Raw genomic sequence first — 20,242 nt, forward strand, 5'->3', positions numbered from 1 at the left:
ATAGTGTAGACAGCTGGAACTATAGACGGGGTGGTGTAAACCTCCAGAGAGGCTAGAAGGAGAGGAGGGTTGTGTACAGTCCAGTACCTGCCATGCAGCCTGGGAAGCGGTCCTGTCTGGCCTTCTGGAAGTCACCCTCGCTCATCCAGCTGCCCAGCTGGCTCTTAGCCCCCCCATCAGGGATAGGGATGGTGTCCCTCTGGTTTTTGGTGACGATCACAGTCTTACTCTCCACCCGAGCCACGTCCTTGGGGTCTGTACGTGCCAGCCAGCTGCACAGAGATAAAGGCCATAAACAGACTATTAATTCTCTTATCATTCTTTATGGTAGAGTGAGAATAACAGGCTTTTGATGAGCTCCAGAGCCACAGTGGAAAAAGTGACTCAAAAAACGGATATTGTTGTAGATTAATTTAAACAGTCAGCCAGATTACTTAGTTTGACAGACTTAGTACTCTCAATAACGTATATATTCAACGTCTGCATTCTTTACTAACCAGAAAAATCATAGTTAATGTATTATATTCTTCTCTACATTACCTTAGCTCACTATCTTACTGCTTAGTGACATACAGAGCCAGATTCCTACCATTCACAGCGGTGATAGAGTACGTAGGGGATCACAGCAACACTCACCAGTTCTCATACTTGGGTAGCCTCTTCACCATGCCGTCTTTCTCCAGGCCAGCTAGGATTTGAGCAGACTCCTCTGAGCTCCCCGTCACCACATGCACATTGGCAGGCTTGCACTCATCCACGGCCCTCTTCACAAAGTCAGCCACCGCTGGAGGCAGGGAGGGGATCGAGGCTAGGGAGCGGACCCCCACGGATGTCCCCACTCCGCTCCGTCTGTACCAAGACACAGGGAGGTAAGAGTGGGTGTGTTACGGAGGCTGACAGGAAGTGGAACTGTATTCAGAAACATACTGTACCATAATATAGTTCATATCAGCTGTAAGAGGAGCAATACTACAATCATTTAGCAACTTGCAGTTCAAGAAAAAAAAGATACCCCAAATGGATATAAAATTTAAATCTTGTGTCAAAATAGGCAACAATACAAACAACATTTAAATACTGGGTAGCGAGATGCATAATGGTAGCAAGACACAATCAACCTCTTCAGTATGGTTTCAGGGATGCAAGTCTATGGAGAGCAGACTAGAGGACAACATGTCACTGTAATCCTACTAGTAGTGCTAGTGAGTAATCCACACATCAATAATATATAGGGGTAATGGACTAGTGTACTGTCACTTCTCAGATCGCACTTTTTCGGGTTTCCTCAAACTAAGGCAAGCACTGTTACTTCTGAACATATTCTAGAAGAGCATTTCATGATCCATACATGTTCCCCATGATTTAAAAGTCTGTGAGACATATCCCATACCTTCAAAACTCAAACGACTTTCATGAGGAAAGGCCATTGACAGAGCAGCCATCTTCCTAAGCGGTTTGGTTTTGCTGCTCTTCCTCAGGCTAAGTAAGAATGTAAGTAAGTAGCAGGAAGTGGGCAATCTAATGCAAACTGTGTCCAGGGCAGTGCAACCTGAGACTTCAGCTCAGAGCTCTTTATAATGGCAGGGGCACGTAGGGGGGGCTTTCTGTTGTTTGTTAACACCAGTGTTCATAAACAAGGGCAGAACACAATCAGTTACAACACGTGTGAACAATCTGACTAGCTGACTAGAAAAACCAGGCACGGTGGCCGATGGTTTTACAAAAAAAAACTAAAAAATAAATAAAAATAGGGCTCAGAATGATGATACGCGTTCTTCAATAGAACTTTTTAAAAGTCATTTTATTGACCAGTCTAGGAACTGATCTGGGCTCTCTTGGTCTCTAGGAGCTGATTTACAATTGATCTCACATTCCAACTCATGGCTATAGTTCCATTGACTATTTGGCTTCAAATTCAAAAATCACACTTTTCAACTAGTTGAAAGATTATTGTTTTATTTAACTAGGCAAGTCAGTTAAGAACAAATTCTTATTTACAATGACGACCTACTGGGGAACAGTGGGTTAACTCCCTTATTCAGGGGCAGAAAGACTGTTTTCCTTGTCAGCTCGGAGATTCAATCCAGCAACCTTTCGGTTACTGGCCCAATGCTCTAACCACTAGGCTACCTGGTATAAGTGCTAGCACGCAGCCAGTTGGTGTCATTCAACTTAACGTGTACATATCGGCCATTTCTAAAGGAAGGGTTAAAGGCTGCCCAGTGCCCTACGTGCAAACTGAGAAGATAACATGTTGTTGATGGAAAAATGGCATATTGCCAAGAACAATTCTTGCCCAACATCACAGGGAACAAGTGTTATTTAAAACACTGTTTAACCCTTTACGTGATGATAAAGCATCTTAAAGATCTTGTCCAGTTCATGAAGTCTCTTATAAGTGACACATTTCTGCATGCAGTCGACCTAATGTGTGCTGAGAAACTTCAGACTGGGAGAGAGCAAGCAAGCAGACAACAAATAATGAACCAGGAGAGGAGAAAGGTTAGGCTTTCCACCTTTTCCTCAGTGTAGAATGCCATGCTTCAGGCCACTTAAAACAAACAGACTTCACTGAAAATCTATTGAGCATAATGCAGGAGCTTTTGTTCTGTCATGCAAACATCTAAACTATACACATGCTGCACAATATTACAAAGAAGAAAAAACATTTTTTTTTTTTTTTAAAGGAAGGAGAATGTGCTCAACATGTAACATGAGCTCATATGTACTGTATAAGCTCTATATGTTTCCATTTAAGGGTATGGCAAAAGTCCCAGCTCCCACTACAAGTACCATAGCAGCACAGTTCAACTTAGAGAGTACAAATCTGCTTGTGTAATTTTGCAATGTAGCTCACCAAACATAAGCTATATTTAATTACGAGGGCACCCTGCTTTCCCATTGTGGGGCGCCTACAGACATTTCAGTGAAACTGAATGTAAAACAAGGAACAGGCTACAGTGTTATCCTGACTTAGTCAGGGAGAGAAACATGTGAGCACAACGATAACCATAACAATGTATCATTTCTCAGCCCCTGTGGCCTTCTCTTTGGGTCCCAGTTGAGCTTTGCATTGTCTCATTTATACCAGGACAAAAACGTAGACCAATCACCATGCACCACACACGGTCACCCCCACCATATTGAATGTTAATAGCTTGGTCCAGAAGGAATTTTCAGGAACTGAGCAGAAATGCATGTAGCACATGCATGCTGGAAATACATAAATTCACCATGCATATACATGCAGAAGTCATTAAAACTCCAATGTCAATTACGCAGCTACACAAATCCTGACAGCGCACTCTCTTGACAATCAAAAAAATATATAATCCACTATGATTGTGTATCAACACTCACGCACCAATCACAAATGCACAGACACATAGACATAGATCCTCTCCAGACTGTCAAGACAAGATGCAAGACTGCTAACGTTTACTTTTTTTAGTCTCCGTGTGATGTCACCAAAGCCTAGAGAAAAGGTTGTGAAGGGGAACGTAAGAGATTCAAAATGAGGGACATTGAGCACGTCTCTTTGGGCAGTCCTGTCTCTCACTTGTTATAACAGGATCGTAAAATTCTTTCCGTAATTTTCTATCTCAGAGGCAAACAGCTTTTGAAATATGCTTGGTCAGATTTGTGCACTTCTAAATCTGCCTGACACAAACCAAGACACAGAGTTGTCGGTGTGTGCTGTGCTACATGTCTGACACTATTTCATAACTGACAATCAAGTAGTAGATGATGAATGGCTCTGTTCTTCGCATTTCAGTGCTTCGCAAATTCTTCAATAGGACCTTCCATTCTACAATAGGGACATTTAATCCTTAGTTTGTGGACATTTAATCTGTTGTTTATGTATCCTTGATATTTGGTTACAATGTATCTCTGATATTGCAGGGTGTGTGTAGGATGTTTGCCTAGGATTGCTGCCAACAGACATACAGTATCTTGAGTGAGATAGCAATAACAACTGGTTAAAGTATCATATCCACGATAGGGATATTACCAATTCATGAAAACTAATTTAATACCATCTTTAGGCTACCATTGCAGTTTCTAAAATGTTGAAAAACCATAATGTTGCTGAGTAGGCTACACTATATTCTGCCATGGTTGGTCAATAAGGAAATACACTGAACAAAAATATAAACGCAACACGTAAAGTGTTGGTCCCATGTTTCATGAGCTGAAATAAAAGATCACAGAAATTTGCCATTCACATAAAAAGCATATTTCTCAAATTCTGTGCACAAATTTCTTCTTTGCCAAGATAATCCATCCACCTGACAAGTGTGGCATATCAACAGCATGATCATTACATAGGTGCCCCTTGTGCTGGGGACAATAAAAGCCACTCTACAATGTGCAGTTTGTCAAACACCACAATGCCACAGAAGTTGAGGGAATGTGCAATTGGCATGTAGACTGCACTGTTGCCACAGAATTGAATGTTCATTTCTCTACCATAAGCCACCTCCAATGTCATTTTAGAGAATTTGGCCGTACATCCAAACGCATACCACAATTGAATTTTAAAATGGCTATTTGAATGCACAGAAATACCGTTTAGAGATCATGAGGCCCATTTTTATCTGTGACCAACAGATGCATATCTGTATTGCCAATCATTAGAAATCCATAGATTAGGCCCTAATGAATGTATTTCAATTGAATGATTTTCTTGTTATGAACTGTAACTCAGTAAAATCTTTGAAATTGTTGCATGTTGCGTTTATATTTTTGTTCAGTATAAATTGAGTTTAAAATGGCAAAATGTTAGATACTCACCTTCTGATAAGTCCAAGCAAAAGGCACGACATCTTGTAAAATACAAAAATGGGGTAATGAAATATAAAAGTCTAAAAAAATAAATATATATAGAGAGAGAATAAGAGCGTCGTGTGCCCTTTAGCACCAACTACAACTCATGTCTGATTGGTCTATGAAGAAGAACTGCAATGTGAGGTAGACCAGTACAGGCTAATGAAAGAACTTTGCACTTTGCAACACGTGTAACAATTTATCGGAGGCATACACATTGACTGAATCTAGGTTCTGCGCATCTCAGTCGACGATGATGCTTAGGTTGACAACTTTAATGCAAACGAATAGCCTACCGATTGCATATATAGATATATATATACACGCAAATGTATATTTATTTCGTCAAGTAATCCAGCAGTAGGCTATTGATGTAGCTAGATCTTCGTTATATCCGTTCAGAAAAGGTTATAAAAACAGGACAATCTAAAAACAAATAAAAGGACCGCGAGGTGTCTGATTTTATGTTAAAATGACTCGCTTTCAATAAAACATGAAACAACTAAGATGAGCATTTCATACAACTATCCTATCTCTGCTCCTGCCTCCTTCACATCCAACCAAACCGCCTCTACCGGGTGATGCAAGTTCTGAAGTTCCTGTATCCGCTAAGACACAACAGCCGCCCTGGCGACCCTCATATATACTTCAGCAATGGTGACTGGTGGTGGATGTAAGCACGTACGGCCTGTGGAGAATCAATGTTGAGGAAAATAGTTGTCCGCTTTTGGTGTGTGCTTGAAAGGGACATGCAGAGTCAGCTGAATAAATGCAAAGTCATTGGAAAAAAAATAGTACAGCGGAAGGATATCTCAAAATGACAATATTGGCTCCGTAAATTCTCTTGAGCCAGCTGGTGCGATGCAGGTTATCCAACAAAAGTGTTATTACATAAACTAGTAGGCCTACCTAAATTATTACACACTGCCATGGGCCTACCTGTAGGACAAATAGACCTGACAAATTACCCGAGACTAGTAGATACCATAACCTATCATGACTTCTGTGCATCTGTAGTTTGATTTTGATAAGGGCAACTATGAGCGGTATGAAGCATACTAGGCTGAAAGTATATGGGATTAATCTAAAAATATTTGCTATCTGTGATACCACTATGTGATACCACATTGTACCTTCATTCAATGTGTAGGAGGCCTGAGCTGTATTCGTGGATGGGACAAAAAGCTTCTGATCTGTTGACCAGTTCTGTCCAGAATCTACCAAGCAATGCAATGTCTGAGCCTGGTCTGAGAGATGCAAATTGCAGATTTCCTGTTAATGTTTCCAAGTTAGAGAGAGGAAAAGTTAAAGGGGACGTTGTGTTAACAGTGTGTGTGAGAGAGAGAGATACTGACAGTAGGGTAGACAGAGTTCAAAGAAAGATGAGCCCCCAGTGCCACTGGTTAAATTTCTATAAACTGTGATATGGCCAGCAGAATCAGCCGCCATATTATGGAGAACACCATGCACTATTAATGCATTCACTCCCCCGCCCACAGATGCAGTCCTCGGTTATCAAAGAGAACATTCAGAAATGCTGCTGCTGGCACAAAAAAAAAAGGCATTTGAAGCTCAAATCATGGTTGGAATGTGGACTTAGTCTTGTTATCTTACATTGAGAGTCCATGAGAGAGGCCTATCATAGGTTACATGTACACTGATAAGGGAACAACTGCAAAAAGTAAGATCTCAACCAGACCCTTCTCACACCAGGTAATGTGGGTTGTTTGATTTGATTTGACACCAGGTAATGTGGGTTGTTTGATTTGATTTGACACCAAGTAATGTGGGTTGTTTGATTTGATTTGACACCAAGTAATGTGGGTTGTTTGATTTGATTTGACACCAGGTAATGTGGGTTGTTTGATTTGATTTGACACCAAGTAATGTGGGTTGTTTGATTTTATTTGACACCAAGTAATGTGGGTTGTTTGATTTGATTTGACACCAGGTAATGTGGGTTGTTTGATTTGATTTGACACCAAGTAATGTGGGTTGTTTGATTTTTTATTTATTTTGTTGTTCATTTTTTTACATTCTCAAATCAGGTCACAGAACCAGGATGGAAACTGAAATGTCATCTTTAAATGCACATTCAAGAATAGAAGGCAGACGATGCAATAATGAGGCTTACTTCTAGGTTGGTTTAAATGTTCTAGAACCAAAAGGAAAATTATTTGACTGAGGATCAAAGCAAGATCTCTTGATGCTTGTTCTTTTATAATCGTAACTAATATGTCAATAATGAAGTTGATTCAGACTTGTATTTGTAGTTGGAACTAATACCATTTCATGGAACACTATTAATATGTCAGGCAACCTTTGCTACCATGTTTCTCTCCTAGACGCTCCCCTCCCCTTTATCGGTTGTCATCCATTGAGGAAAGACCTTTGGTCAGTATATTTCGCAACTAGGCAGAAATGGAAAACAACTTTCAAGTTCAAATCACTCACTCAATTAATAACTAATGGCTTTGCAAACACCGTTTGCCATTTGGATTAAATGCATCACAAGGAAAGTTTAAAATAAATATGGGCCATTTTGTGTAACTCTCCATTGACTATAAAGGACATACATAATAAGTAAATAAGTCAAGACCTGTTTAAAGCATTTCTTATTTTACTAAAATTGATTATTAATGTCTCAGTCAAATTACAGTGCTTTCGGAAAGTATTCAGACCCCATGAATTTTTCCACATTTTGTTACGTTACAGCCTTATTCGAAAATTGATTAAATTGTTTTTTCCCCCTCAATCTACACACAATACCCCATAATGACAAAGAAAAAACAGTTTAGAACTTTTTAAAATATATTAATAATAAAAAACTGAAATTGGATCGTACTTTGTTGAAGCACCTTTGGCAGCGATTACAGCCTCTACTCTTCCTGGGTATGACGCTACAAGCTTGGCACTCCTGTATTTGTGCAGTTTCTCCCATTCCTCTCTGCAGATCCTCTCAAGCTCTGTCAGGTTGGATGGGGAGTGTTGCTGCGAAGCTATTTTCAGGTCTCTCCAGAGATGTTCGATCGGGTTCAAGTCCTGGCTCTGGCTGGGCCACTCAAGGACATTCAGAGACTTGTCCCAAAACCACTCCTGCGTTGTCTTGGCTGTGTGCCCAGGGCCGTTGTCCGGTTGGAAGGTGAACCTTTGTCCCAGTCTGTGGTCCGGAGTGCTCTGGAACAGGTTGTCATCAAGGATCTCTCTGTAATTTGCTCCGTTCATCTTTGCCTTGATCCTGACTATAAATCATTTAAAAAACAGTTTTTGCTTTGTCATTGTGGGGTATTGTGTGTAGATTGCTGAGGATTTTTATTTATTTAATCAATTTTAGAATAAGCCTGTAACGTAACAAAATGTGGATAAAGTCAATGGGTCTGAATACTTTCTGAAGGCATTGTATATCATTTCATCAATGCAACACACCACAGCACGACCCCCAAACAGTACATTTTATGTTTATTTAACCTTTATTTAACTAGGCAAATCAGTTAAGAACAAATTCTTATTTACAATGATGGCCTACCATAAGGCAAAAGGCCTCCTGCAGGGACAGGGGCTGGGATTAAAAATCAAACATTTAATAAAAATATAGGACAAAACACACATCATGACAAGAGAGACACTACAACACTACATTTAGAGAGACCTAAGACAACAACTTTGTCACGCCCTGATCTGTTTCACCTGTCCCTGTGATTGTCTCCACCCCCTCCAGGTTTCGCTTATTTTCCCCAGTGTATTTATCCCTGTGTTTCCTGTCTCTCTGTGCCAGTTCGTCTTGTATGTTTAGTCAAGTCAACCAGCGTGTTTTTCCCCGTACTCCTTTTGCTATTCTCCTTTTTCTAGTCCTCCCGGTTTTGACCCTTGCCTGCTTTACTGTTCTACCTGCCTTGACCACGAGCCTGTCTGCCACTCTGTACCTCCTGGACTCTGATCTGGTTTTGACCTTTTTGCCTGTCCACAACCATTCTCTTGCCTACCCCTTTGGATTATTAAACATTGTAAGACTCCAACCATCTGCCTCCTGTGTCTGCATCTGGGTCTCGCCTTGTGCCTTGATAAACACAACATGGTAGCAACACCACATGCCAACATGGCAGCAGCACAACATGGTAGCAGCGCAAAACATGGTACAAACCGTATTGGGCACAGACAACAGCACAAAGGGTAAGAAGGTAGAGACAATAATACATCACGCAAAGCAGCCACAACTGTCAGTAAGAGTGTCCATGATTGAGTCTTTGAATGAAGAGATGGAGCTAAAACTGTCCCCTCTATGATAAGTAACTAGGCTACAGATAAGGGCTTTATTGGAGGTCCGGGGCAGAGAGGGGGTTATAATCAGTGTTACTTAATACACATTTCTGGGTTGTTCCATTAATAGAGTACATTTTGCGTCCCTTTGATATTTTAAGTAGACATCGTGCACCAATATTGAATTTAAATGCCTGTTATAGTAAATTAACTGCCCTTTAATATTGAACACATGGAAAATGTTATCTTTAAAAAAACATTTTTTTATATGAATAGTCTTGCTATCGTGCCAAAACACAGCATTTCGATATTTCCCTTGTCATGTTTTTCCGACTTCTAGGAAGATTTTAATCCAGATAATCCCAAAATGTCTTCACGTTCACTGTCACTGTAAAGCTTTAGTATCTTTGACAAAGTCATTTATTTATTTCATCTGATTAGTGATTCATTTACGTCTGACCCTCATTTTTAAGGTCAACCCTGTTACATGAACTGTTCTGTCGTTCTAATATGGTGAAACTATTCATTTTTTTATTAGAAAGAAACATGAACATATAATTGCCCAATCAAAGTGAAAAAGCAGGTGAGCTGGTTCTACTCTTTTTTTAAATTTTATGATTTTGAAGCTCGCATTCAATTACCCCTCCCTGTTGCACATGACAAGCTTATATTCCCCCTGTCACAACGGGATTTATGGCTGATTTAAGATGAGAACCTCAAGCCTGTTACGGTCAACCCTGTTACTTTAATGGCCCTTTATTGGCACTTACTATATTAAAACATTTTAGACAACTTGATGTGATAACATGCTTTTTATGAAGTTGAACATGTGCTCTTTATGACAGAATGTTAAAATGAGTTGAAATTAATAGTTTTCTGACCAAGTTACACTACCCAAAATGTACTCTATTCATGGGACGACCCTATTTTAGAGTCGTTCTGTTGGCTGTACTGGATGCCTGCAACACTATAATAGATACTAGTAGGCGCTTAAATTTGTCCTATTTGGATATCCCACTCTCCCTGAGACACCTTCAAGGAGTGGGGTCATGGATCAGCAATTATTGACAACTACCCTGGAGCAGCTAGAGATAACTGCCTTGCTCAAGGGCACATTGGCAGATTTTTCACCTAGTCAGGTCTGGAATTTGAACCAACAACCTTTTGGTTACTGGCACAATGCTCTTAACCACTAGGCCAACTGCCACCCAATGTGCCCACAATCATGTTTGAATATATCCACTGACATTACTGCGGTTTGCACAGGTCATTGCTTAAACAAGTGGATGATTCATTGACAGCTAAATATTCAGATTACGATTGTCAATTAAATAATTTGAGTAATCAGACAAAACAATTAGATTGATTTGCAGTAAGATTGGATAACTGAAATGGAGCTTATCAATTGTGGCTGATTTCAAACTGAGATGTTGAACCAATTTAACATGTACATTACTACATTACTTAAGTAGATAAATGAAATCAATGACATTTATCATGAAGTTGCTGAGCCCTGTTAATGTGCTTGGGTGGCTCTAAACCATTTTTTCATCACGTTGCATCCAATATGAGTTTTTTTGCTGAAAGTGGAACAACTGCAGGTCAAAGCGCCCTTCATGATGCAAGCACTCACACCACAGTGTTGCCATGAGCAGCAAAAAATGACCTAAATATAGCCATTGTTTCAATATTAGACACATGTTGTCCAGCTTAGTACATCTTAGGAGTCTTAGACGCTAGCAAGGTTCATACAAATCTGTGCTGTTGCAAACTTAATTCTACCTAGAAGCAAGAGGAAATAAAAGCATACACTCTTACATATAAAAAAAGGGGGATTCTAGGCAAATAACCTTGATAACATTAGCTCTCTATAGCAGGGGGAGATCGAATTCACAATTTTGCAACATTGTTGCAAAGGTCGGAGTGGCAAACAGCAAGGTTCATACAAATCTGTGCTGTTGCTAACTTAATGCTAGCTAGAAGCAAGAGGAGATAAAAGCATACACTTACATAAAAAAGGTGATTCTATAGAACCTTTTGGTCTATTCAAATTTGCTAAACTATAAATTTGATAAACTATAGTTAGACTAGATAGATAAAGAATTTGAGCACTGTTTGTAAGCTAGCTAGCTAACTAGCTAGACAGGTCAAAGCTAGGCTTCTTTAATTAGCCACTTTACAAGCTAGCTCTTACAAATAAACACGATTTTGTATTATGGAATATGCCAAATAGAGCTACAGACCCAGCCTGACTATGGCTACTAGCTAATTGTTACTTTTATTTCAATATTTCAGTGTGGAGTCAGATGAGGGGACTATGTTTCATGAAGCTATTACAAGACTGTTGTTGACCTCTGTTGAATGCACTTGATGGGCAGTGGGCTGACTGAGAGGAAGTATTTATCTAAATTATTTATATATATTTGTCTTGGTGATTCAATAGGCTAGTTAATCATTACATGGCTTTTGACACATTATGTTTTTCTCAGTCTGGCAGTAACCCATCAGAGGCAGAGGATCTCTTTCGGCTCTCTACTCTATGTAAATTGTTCTTCTAAATCATAATGATTATATGTCTGCATTGCAATTTATCTTTATTTTGGCAGATTAACTCATGCTTATTTCTGTAGATGAACTCGTGTTTTTGCTCCTTTTTTCTTGTTCTCCAGACCCAGCGGGCAACTGTACTGTTCCATAAAGCCACAGAGTTGGTACCAAGATTAACGTTGGTCATCATTCAAGCAAACAGATTCCAACCTGGCCACCAGTGAATATTTCCAAACTATGTTTGCATATAATGACAATAAAATGTCAAAACATTGCTGGTATTATTTGGTCCGTTAATGTTTATTATATTATATTCTTGGCTAAAAAAATATGACTATTTATTAGTAGTAGCCATAATTCATAAATGGCACCATACAGGGTTCTATATGGAACCAATTTTGGTTCAGTGAAGAAGAAGCCTTGGGATTGTAATCAAAGAACCCTATAAAAGGGTTCTATACAGAACTTTTAGGGGTTCCATATATGAAGCAAGTTTATATAAGGACAACAATTTTTTCTAAGTGTATAATATGCCATTTGTTTAGTTTTTTTTGTCATGATTCAACAGTTCATCAACGTTAGTCAAAATTACTATGATGTAACATAAAAGATCAATAATAGAATTGACTTTCCCTCAAAACGCAATATTACTTCTCAGAGAAGCAGAGTTGATCAACCCTTCATGGCTTTTTCAAGCTCTCTGAGCAGAGAGCAACTTTTAATCTGTAGAAAGGCTTGTAATTGATCTGCGTAGGGCAGCAATTAGGCTACTTGAATTAGGTTGTTTCAGGTGATGGAATCTTCAAGTGAGAAAGCCCCTTTGACCAAGATTGGCCCAGCTTGCACACTGTAGTCTTTGTAATCATGGTTTCTTTGCTAATTGAGTGCCAACTTCATGTCATGTGCACTTGCACACTGGGAGCTACAGTTTAGTATTCTGTCTTCTGAGTTATTAGGCTATCCATGGTTATTATGAATTCAATAAAAATTGGAAACCAGAAAGCATTCTGGATAAAACAAATTATATATCAGATTTTCATTGATGAGACCTACTTAGTCATATGACATCAGACAGACATAAACTGACCATGAGCATATCTCTCAAAATGACAGAAGCAGTATTTCCATCTATAGGACACACTCAGAGCTGCAGTTAGGTAATAATTTCTCTGCTATTAGTCATACATAAATGCTTTAAAATTCACAAAAAGTGACGTTAGCTGATGAAGATGATCTCATAGAACAAAACCTGTGTTTACCCCGTACGCATCATTGGGCCACACTTTGGTTCGCTACGGTCCCATAATCAAACTACAAATCCCACGATGCTCTAGCTTAATCTTCTAAACAGGAAATTACGTCTCTGTGAGAAGGGTTCAGTTACTTTCATTTTCACTTTTTGAGCTGACTAACGGGTGACTATTTTCAGCGTTGTGCACTATCAGACATTTAGGGAAATCCGCGCATTCTGTGAACTACTTAGTTGCTTTCTATTTTTGCATTGCAAAAGGTCATTTTTGCATATCAAGTAAATAAATTCCCATCACAAGATGACTTCCATAGACATTCGCCCGGAGTCGAAGAAACAGGTAAATTTGTCACTTTGTTTTCGAATTTTGTCTAATATAATAATTTGACTATAGCCTATCAATATAATTTGTGTCAGATAACTCTTAAACTCAGCAGCCCTGTTCATCTTTAAGGCGTTTTGATATTTAGACCAACAATAGGGCCATGTGAGTTCACATCACAGCCTTGTGTGTGTGTGTGTGTGTGTGTGTGTGTGTGTGTGTGTGTGTTGTACACGATGTTTGGTATGGCTAGATAAGACGGGTTACTTAGGCAAAGGGTGGGCATATAACGCAAACGTCTAACAACCCAAAGGTTGCATGTTTGAATCTAATCACGCACCAATTTTTCATTTTAGCAACTTGTTTTTTGCTACTTTACAACTACTTAGTATGTTAGCTAACCCTTTAACCTTAACCCCTAGCCTAGCTAACGTTAGACACCCAGTCACCTAGCTAACGTTAGCCACAATAAACTATAATTCGTAACATATCATAGGAAATGGATGATGGACATCCACAAATTAATACATACCATACGAAACGTAACATTTTCACGCTGATTGGAGTGTCCGAATTTAAATTCAGGTGAACCTGACCCACAGTCCAGGTGAAAGTAACAGTCCAAACATTATAGAGATACTGGGAGTTGGGTTTTCTGCTGTGAATTCTAAACCTTTTTTTCTGTGTTTGGTTTCAATTTCCTAGGTTGATGATTTCTGCACTCAGCTCACTAAAGAGGTAGGCCCCTAGTGGTGCAGGTCTACTTGAATAATAACTGAATGACCACATTTGAGATGTTAATCATAACTGTGTCCAAAATTGGTAACTGGTGTATTACAGGCAGAGACCCTGGTCACATCATTCTTCCCTCAGAAGATTGCAGAGATGGACATGCTGTTGAAGGTGAGGCTGTGGAAAAACACAAGCACACCTTTCAATCTCAGTCCAAATACCTTGATGCAAAGCTATTGTACATAAGTATGCAAATATAATCTATATTTTTGTTTATGTGAAATGGTCCCCAGACATCCTTAAGCACTGAAGGCCTGGCAGCTCTGAAGGCCCCTCTGGACATCCCAATACCAGACCCGGCTAAAGAAGAGGCTAAGCAAAAGAAGAAAGAGGAGGTACAGACGTTTCATCCAATTCAGCGTTCTATCATGATTAACCCCTTGGATTACAATGGAATCACTTAAAGTAGTATCGACCATGCATACACACATGAAGGAATCATGCAAAATCCTTTGCCCGCCCCTCTTCTCACTTGTTTTGCAGAAAGAGGCAAAGGAAGGGAAGAAAGACAAGGACAACGAAAAAGAAGATGAAGACGCAGGTAGTTAAGAAGACACAATACCATCGATTTACCACTGCGGTTAGCTGTCAAATTGCCCGTATGTACAGATCTAGGATCATCTCACTCTTCCACTAATCTTAACTTTAACCATTAGAGAGGACACACAAATAGAATCTTAGACCAGTGCGTTGGTATAACTTCATCCTACTCTTGGGTTTTCTCATGGTGTTTCTCCCTAAGGGCCTCCCTGTGGTCCGATCCCCTGCAACGAAAGAGTGGAAAGTCTTCTGAAGGAGATCAAGCCTCAGATCCAGCTACTGAAGGAAAAACTCAACACAGTCAGTCAGCCCTTTGTCCCTCTGTTAGTCTCTGTGTGGGCCAAACTGTTATTTTACATCTGAAATTCACTAGCACATCATTTCCTATATAGGTGAGAAGTGTCTAGAGAAATACATAAATACTCTGATCTCTTACTCTGGCAGGTGTCAATGTGGGTGCAACTTCAGATTCCCAAAATTGAAGATGGGAACAACTTTGGGGTGGCTGTACAGGTCAGACTTTCTGATCTTAATAAAACGATGATTGTCATATCAGTCGTACCTTGATAATACTGTTGGTAGGTCCTACGCTCATAATGTTGTTCCACAGGAAAAAGTGTTTGAATTGTTGACCAACACTCGCACAAAGATCGAGGAATTCCAGACACAAATCTCAAAGTAAGAGGCCTTAACCAAAAGATCACTGTTTACATTCATATCTAATTAGTTATGTAGTTGTTGTGTTAATGTGACTAACAAACACCTTCATTATCTCTGATGTGTTGTCAGGTACTACAGTGAGAGAGGGGATGCTGTTGCCAAGGCCTCAAAACAACCTCATGTGGTTAGTATCCGTGTGTGTGATCACTTTCATTTGTGTGTGTGTGTGCGTTGACCATATTTTGTGTAACTCTACCTCCAGGGAGACTACAGGCAGTTGGTGCATGAGCTGGACCAGTACCAGTACTGTGAGCTGCGCATCGTGGTTCTGGAGATCCGCAACACCTATGTAAGCTAAGACACCTCATGTATCATACCTCTTTGTCCTTCATTAGATGTGCTCAGCACCCCCATAATTTAACCCCCAAGTTAAATAACCTTTCCCAGTGTGAACAAGTATTCACCTCGACTTGAAGAGTTGTGAATGGAAACCAAAAACCCTGTTACCGAGCGAACAAATTGATTGAGTTTATAATTACCAATGCCTCTCCTGCTCCTCACATTGTACCTGTCTTCCTCTGTTTGATGCGCTTGTTGTCAAAAAAGGGTTGTTGTAGGTGGTGATGATGATGAATGTGTATGTTTGACGGGTCTATCGCGGTGCATTTTCTTGACGTAATGCAAATATCTGTGTGAAACAGACAATAAATAAAATATCTATCTTATCCAATCTAATGATGAAAGGCTTTCAGTGATGTAATTACCCTACTATTTCTGTCACCCATTCACCAGGCCTTGCTGTTTGACATCATCAACAAGAACTATGACAAGATCAAGAAGCCCAGAGGGGACTGCAAGGCCCTCATCTACTGATCACTTGACTCTTGTGTACATCCACTAGAGACGGCAATATAGCGACACACTCTTACTCACCCATTCACATGTTATGATACAAATCGTGTAGTGTGACATGTTAAAACGCTTGTTGGGTAACTGAATACCTTCAGACACAGTGCATTTAAAAACGTTTTCATTTTCATAACAACAAAAAAACTGCTGTATTACAGTCAGTGTATTCAGATTTCAAAATAAAGTAGCGATAACTAGCATAACATCAAGTGAGTATTTTTTTTAATGTTTCATGGTGAGATTTGAAAGAATTTCAATATTTTGCTTATGAAAGTTTGACTTTCTCAATTCTGTGATAATGTACATAATCTTCCTGTTATTATCCAATTCGATGTTCTTGATGTTAGGAGTTATCACATTGAATATAAAGCAAATGAAAATGTAACTATTTTAGTTTTTATAAAATATCAAGCAGAGCCCTTTTTGCTGTGGAGTCATATCCATTCTTATTTTGATCTGGGGTGCAAATAATATTTTAGCCAAAGACATCAATATTTTGGCCACACGTCATGAACATCCCTTTCACTGTACGGCTCTCTCTGAGTTGTGATGAGAAGTCCCTCTCCAGGCCACCCAGGACAGCACCAGCTGGGCTGCAGGCGATACCAACCCTGATACAGTCCCCTCCAGCCCAAACACCCTAGAGCTCCCCCCAGAAGCTGGGAGGGGAACTGCGGGAAGTAAGCCAGCAGACAGAGCAGCAGAAACAGCCACAGACCCAGTAAGGAGACGCAGAGCAGGAAGAGCAGGCGCAGCGGGGGCCCTGAGGGCCCTCCCAGGGCTAGGTAGGGCCCCAATACTGCAGTCTCTTCGGCCAGGAGCAGGCAGCAGAGGCAGAGGAGGAGAGTGTCCTCCGAGACCTCCCAGCCCTGCCACAGCATGCCCGCTTTCAGGCAGGAGGCCTTGCGCTCGCCCTCATGGATCAGGAGTAAGGACTGCCCTGGGACACTGGCTCCCTGGCCAAGGTTCAGGCCCCCAACCAGGGTAGCAGGCATGGGCTCGTAGCAGCTGCCTGCCATGTTCTCCAGCAGAGTCAGGAGACTGCGAGAGCCCCACCGCAGTGCTCCCACGGTGGCTATCCGTGAGAGATGGCGAACGGAGAGAGAGAGGGATCGACGGATGGAGAAGGAGAGGACGAAGACAAAGGAGCCAGTGAAAACACAGGTCCAGCCCCAGCCTGATCGCAGGAACATCCTGAAAGAGAATCCAAAGCAAAGGTATCCAGTATAAATGTAAGATGGCTAAATGGCTCAGGACCAGGGGGTGGATTGGCCATCTGGCAATTCTGGCAAATGCCAGATGGCTGGACCATTTTTTTGTTGGGTGGACTGGTCAAAATTGACACACAAAAATATTTTTATATGGAGAAAGGTTATGTGGCCCATGGGCCATTTTATTTGTTTGTATATTTTTTTGCAAATTTTCTCTGTTATACTAATCTATAATGAGCCTTTGGTTGCTCAGTGGGAAACGGCCGGCCCCCCTACCAAGATGGTCTGACCCGGTTTTCTCAACTCACATTCAAAGGCGGAATCATCTAAAACCATGATTTGGTCATACTGTAAAGTGCAATATCCTGATGATTCCTCTAATGAAAGTGTCTGCTCTGTGCTTGTGTCCTCGCTGGGGCCTGCTCCTGTGATGAGAAAGTCACTCTCCTCTCCCCCCATGAGCTCAACAGAAACATTTATGATCATTTCAAAATGCAATTGCGGGGAAAAACACAGCTTTGGAAGCTTCATCCTTTTGTCGTTGTCGAAGAGAGGAGGGTCTCAGATTTCTGTGGCTATACTTTTTATTTCTCAACTCTCAATATTGATCTCAATAGCAACTATTTTTCAACCAAGATATTTGATTTGGCTTTGAGATATGGAGCATCATGCATGCGAGGGCACAGGCCTGCCTATTGGTCTCACGGGTATTAGCCCACAACTGCTATTTCTTTTTAGGAGATTACATTTACTGTTGGATGAATACATGGCTACTAGCAATGGGTATTATACTCAGTTAGCGATCTAGTTAATGTGCTTTGAGTTTCCACTTTTTCAGGTGTTGAACCCCAAATGAATTTGCCTATGATAGTTAGTGCACATAAAGATGTAATTCATCTCTATTGAAAAAAAAAAAAAAGTGAATCTATAGTCTAATTGTCAACTGAAAATTCACAACTATCACTGGATGAGGTTAGTGACTACACATCAAAATATCTTTAATCATGCATTCCTGCTTGGACATGCTCGATGAAATACCTCAGTACTCTATTATACTTCTTAATTAATGACTTCATGATGAATTGGGTCAGACCAAGTCATGGGCTGGTGCCACCAACTGTAAAAGTTAAGTGACACCAGGGGAAAATGTTAGTCTGGAGCCCTGTAATAGTAATGAACACTTAGGGTAGGTGTTGATTCAGGGAAACGCATATGACAAGCACTAATTTGCATTATAATCTGAGTGGTTCGAGCCCTGAATGCTGATTTGCCATACACTGATATACCACGGCTGTCAGCCAAACATTTATTTTTACTTGTCTAATTACGTTGGTAACCAGTTTATAACAGCAATAAGGCACCTTAGGGTTTGTGCTATATGGCCAATGTACCGCGGTGCACACAGTGATGTGCCAGGGCCAAATTCTTGTACCAGTCCGCGCCTGCTTGGGACAGAACTAGGTGGTATGGACATTGGGAGAATATTATGTGTGAAATCAGGAAAACATTAACACATTCATTATCACAAACCAACAATAACAGAGCTTTGAAAGAACGGAACTTTTATCTACTCTCTCCAATATTCTATATCATGGTAATGCCCATTTCATCGACATGAATAGTGGCTTTCCTTTAAACTGATGGGCGTTGTCAAAAGAAAGACCTCACCTGTAGAGGTAGTGGTTCCTGTTTGCAAAGATGCTGTACTTGGACACCCACAGACTCATGGCTGGTCCAAACAGAACCACGCCTGACAACAGGAGGTGAAAATGGCGTCTGAATACGGCACTGCCAAGTAGTCCAGCCCAAAGGTCTGTAACAACCACCAGAACAGAGTTTAGGACCATCATGGCAAGCTTCACCGGTCGGCTTTGGTCCTTAGCCATTCGTGTAGTTTCTCCCTTGTCATTTTCTATAGTTCTGTTTGATTTGTTTTTAATCTTTGGATCCATTGCTTTTATCCAACTTTCTTTTAAGTGTCACATCTTTCGATTCTAATGTTATCGTCCTCTTCCTACGGGCCGAGAGTATGCTCTGTCATCGAGTGTGTACTGTATTTGTATCTGTCCAGTGCTGTGCTGTACACTCCTACCCTGTGTTTCTTTATCTCTGTGGCTGTCAGAGAGCACATGGTTTATACCCATTCGTTCTTTCCTACCCCTCCCCCCCGTCACTGCATTTTGAAAAAAGCCAGTCTCCTTTTTTGGCCAAAGTCCTCTCCACTAGGCCCTCCATTCACAGGCTCAGCTGTTGATACCAAAGTATATTTCAGTCCATCACTGGCAACACTTGCCTCACTGAGCATTCTCTAAAGGCCCATTCCACCACTTAACATCCCTTTATATGCTGCTCCATGTATCCTACCACTTAGCATCTGCCTGTCTTCATTCCGATATGAGCCCCTGAGGGTTTCTCACACAGATGGACGTACTAATAGCCCTGGAGGCTAGTCCCCAGACAGACAGCTCCCATCCTCTATCTGGGCTATTTGCTCACTCGCTCTCGGAGGGTGCCAAATTACTATCAGCATTCTCCATCCCTCGCTCTCCTATTCTTATGCAGATTAGCTGTTTTTTTCTCCCCTTCTTCCTATTCTCAGCAGTCTTTTACCATTACTGCAGAGGTTGGACAGGTAGTCACAATTAATGTTAAGCAATCTTAACTTTTGCAGATATCTGGCAATTCCCTTCGTTGGATTTCTGATGACTGTATTTGCCAGGTTTTATGCACCATAAAAAGTTTTATTGTAAAACAATTTGCAGAGATTATATCAAGGTTGATGTTCAAAGCACACACACACCCAAACCCTTTACTGTGTCTATAAGCCCAGCACACACCCAAACCCTTTACTGTGTCTATAAGCCCAGCACACACCCAAACCCTTTACTGTGTCTTAAAGCCCAGCACACCCCCAAACCCTTTACTGTG

At 40.6% G+C, this 20,242-nt stretch overlaps 3 protein-coding genes across 4 annotated transcripts in view; 1 reads left to right on the forward strand and 2 right to left on the reverse strand.

Annotated features, from left to right (window-relative positions):
• The window catches only part of pck2 (phosphoenolpyruvate carboxykinase 2 (mitochondrial)), a 14,794-nt gene extending 9,330 nt beyond the window's left edge, over window positions 1-5,464 (reverse strand). The window contains exons 1-3 of one of the 2 annotated variants that reach the window (XM_014159684.2): window positions 4,795-5,464; window positions 637-849; window positions 88-272 (exon numbers count right to left, since the gene is read on the reverse strand). In XM_014159684.2, the coding sequence (XP_014015159.1) occupies window positions 88-272; window positions 637-849; window positions 4,795-4,826 (430 nt within the window). In that variant the 5' untranslated portion in view covers window positions 4,827-5,464. 2 annotated transcript variants of the gene reach the window in all.
• A 7,512-nt stretch (window positions 5,465-12,976) lies between these two features.
• psme1 (proteasome activator subunit 1) lies at window positions 12,977-16,306 on the forward strand. The gene is made up of 11 exons (XM_014159707.2): window positions 12,977-13,220; window positions 13,908-13,940; window positions 14,043-14,105; window positions 14,228-14,329; window positions 14,478-14,535; window positions 14,737-14,834; window positions 14,979-15,047; window positions 15,145-15,212; window positions 15,324-15,378; window positions 15,457-15,543; window positions 15,987-16,306. The coding sequence occupies exons 1-11, from the start codon at window positions 13,182-13,184 to the stop codon at window positions 16,065-16,067; spliced, it is 753 nt and encodes a 250-aa protein (XP_014015182.2). The 5' UTR covers window positions 12,977-13,181; the 3' UTR covers window positions 16,068-16,306.
• Window positions 16,307-16,308: 2 nt separating this feature from the next.
• LOC106579618 (fat storage-inducing transmembrane protein 1) lies at window positions 16,309-19,642 on the reverse strand. The gene is made up of 2 exons (XM_014159708.2): window positions 18,983-19,642; window positions 16,309-17,297 (listed from the first exon to the last, which is right to left on the reverse strand). The coding sequence occupies exons 1-2, from the start codon at window positions 19,264-19,266 to the stop codon at window positions 16,592-16,594; spliced, it is 990 nt and encodes a 329-aa protein (XP_014015183.2). The 5' UTR covers window positions 19,267-19,642; the 3' UTR covers window positions 16,309-16,591.
• Between the last annotated feature and the right edge of the window lie 600 nt (window positions 19,643-20,242).

The sequence above is a fragment of the Salmo salar genome, chromosome ssa19 (genome assembly GCF_905237065.1).
Source record: "Salmo salar chromosome ssa19, Ssal_v3.1, whole genome shotgun sequence".
In the NCBI taxonomy this organism is placed as follows: Eukaryota; Metazoa; Chordata; class Actinopteri; order Salmoniformes; family Salmonidae; genus Salmo; species Salmo salar.

What these genes read in the sequence shown, in the direction of transcription:
- psme1 (XM_014159707.2), top strand. Translation starts at nt 13,182, where the DNA reads ATGACTTCCATAGACATTCGCCCGGAGTCGAAGAAACAG. An exon ending in AGCAAAAGAAGAAAGAGGAG is followed by an intron (nt 14,330 to 14,477) that starts GTACAGACGTTT and finishes CTTGTTTTGCAG; the next exon opens with AAAGAGGCAAAGGAAGGGAA. An exon ending in AAAAGAAGATGAAGACGCAG is followed by an intron (nt 14,536 to 14,736) that starts GTAGTTAAGAAG and finishes TTTCTCCCTAAG; the next exon opens with GGCCTCCCTGTGGTCCGATC.
- LOC106579618 (XM_014159708.2), bottom strand. Translation starts at nt 19,266, where the DNA reads ATGGATCCAAAGATTAAAAACAAATCAAACAGAACTATAGAAAATGAC. An exon ending in AGGAACCACTACCTCTACAG is followed by an intron (nt 17,298 to 18,982) that starts GTGAGGTCTTTC and finishes ATTCTCTTTCAG; the next exon opens with GATGTTCCTGCGATCAGGCT.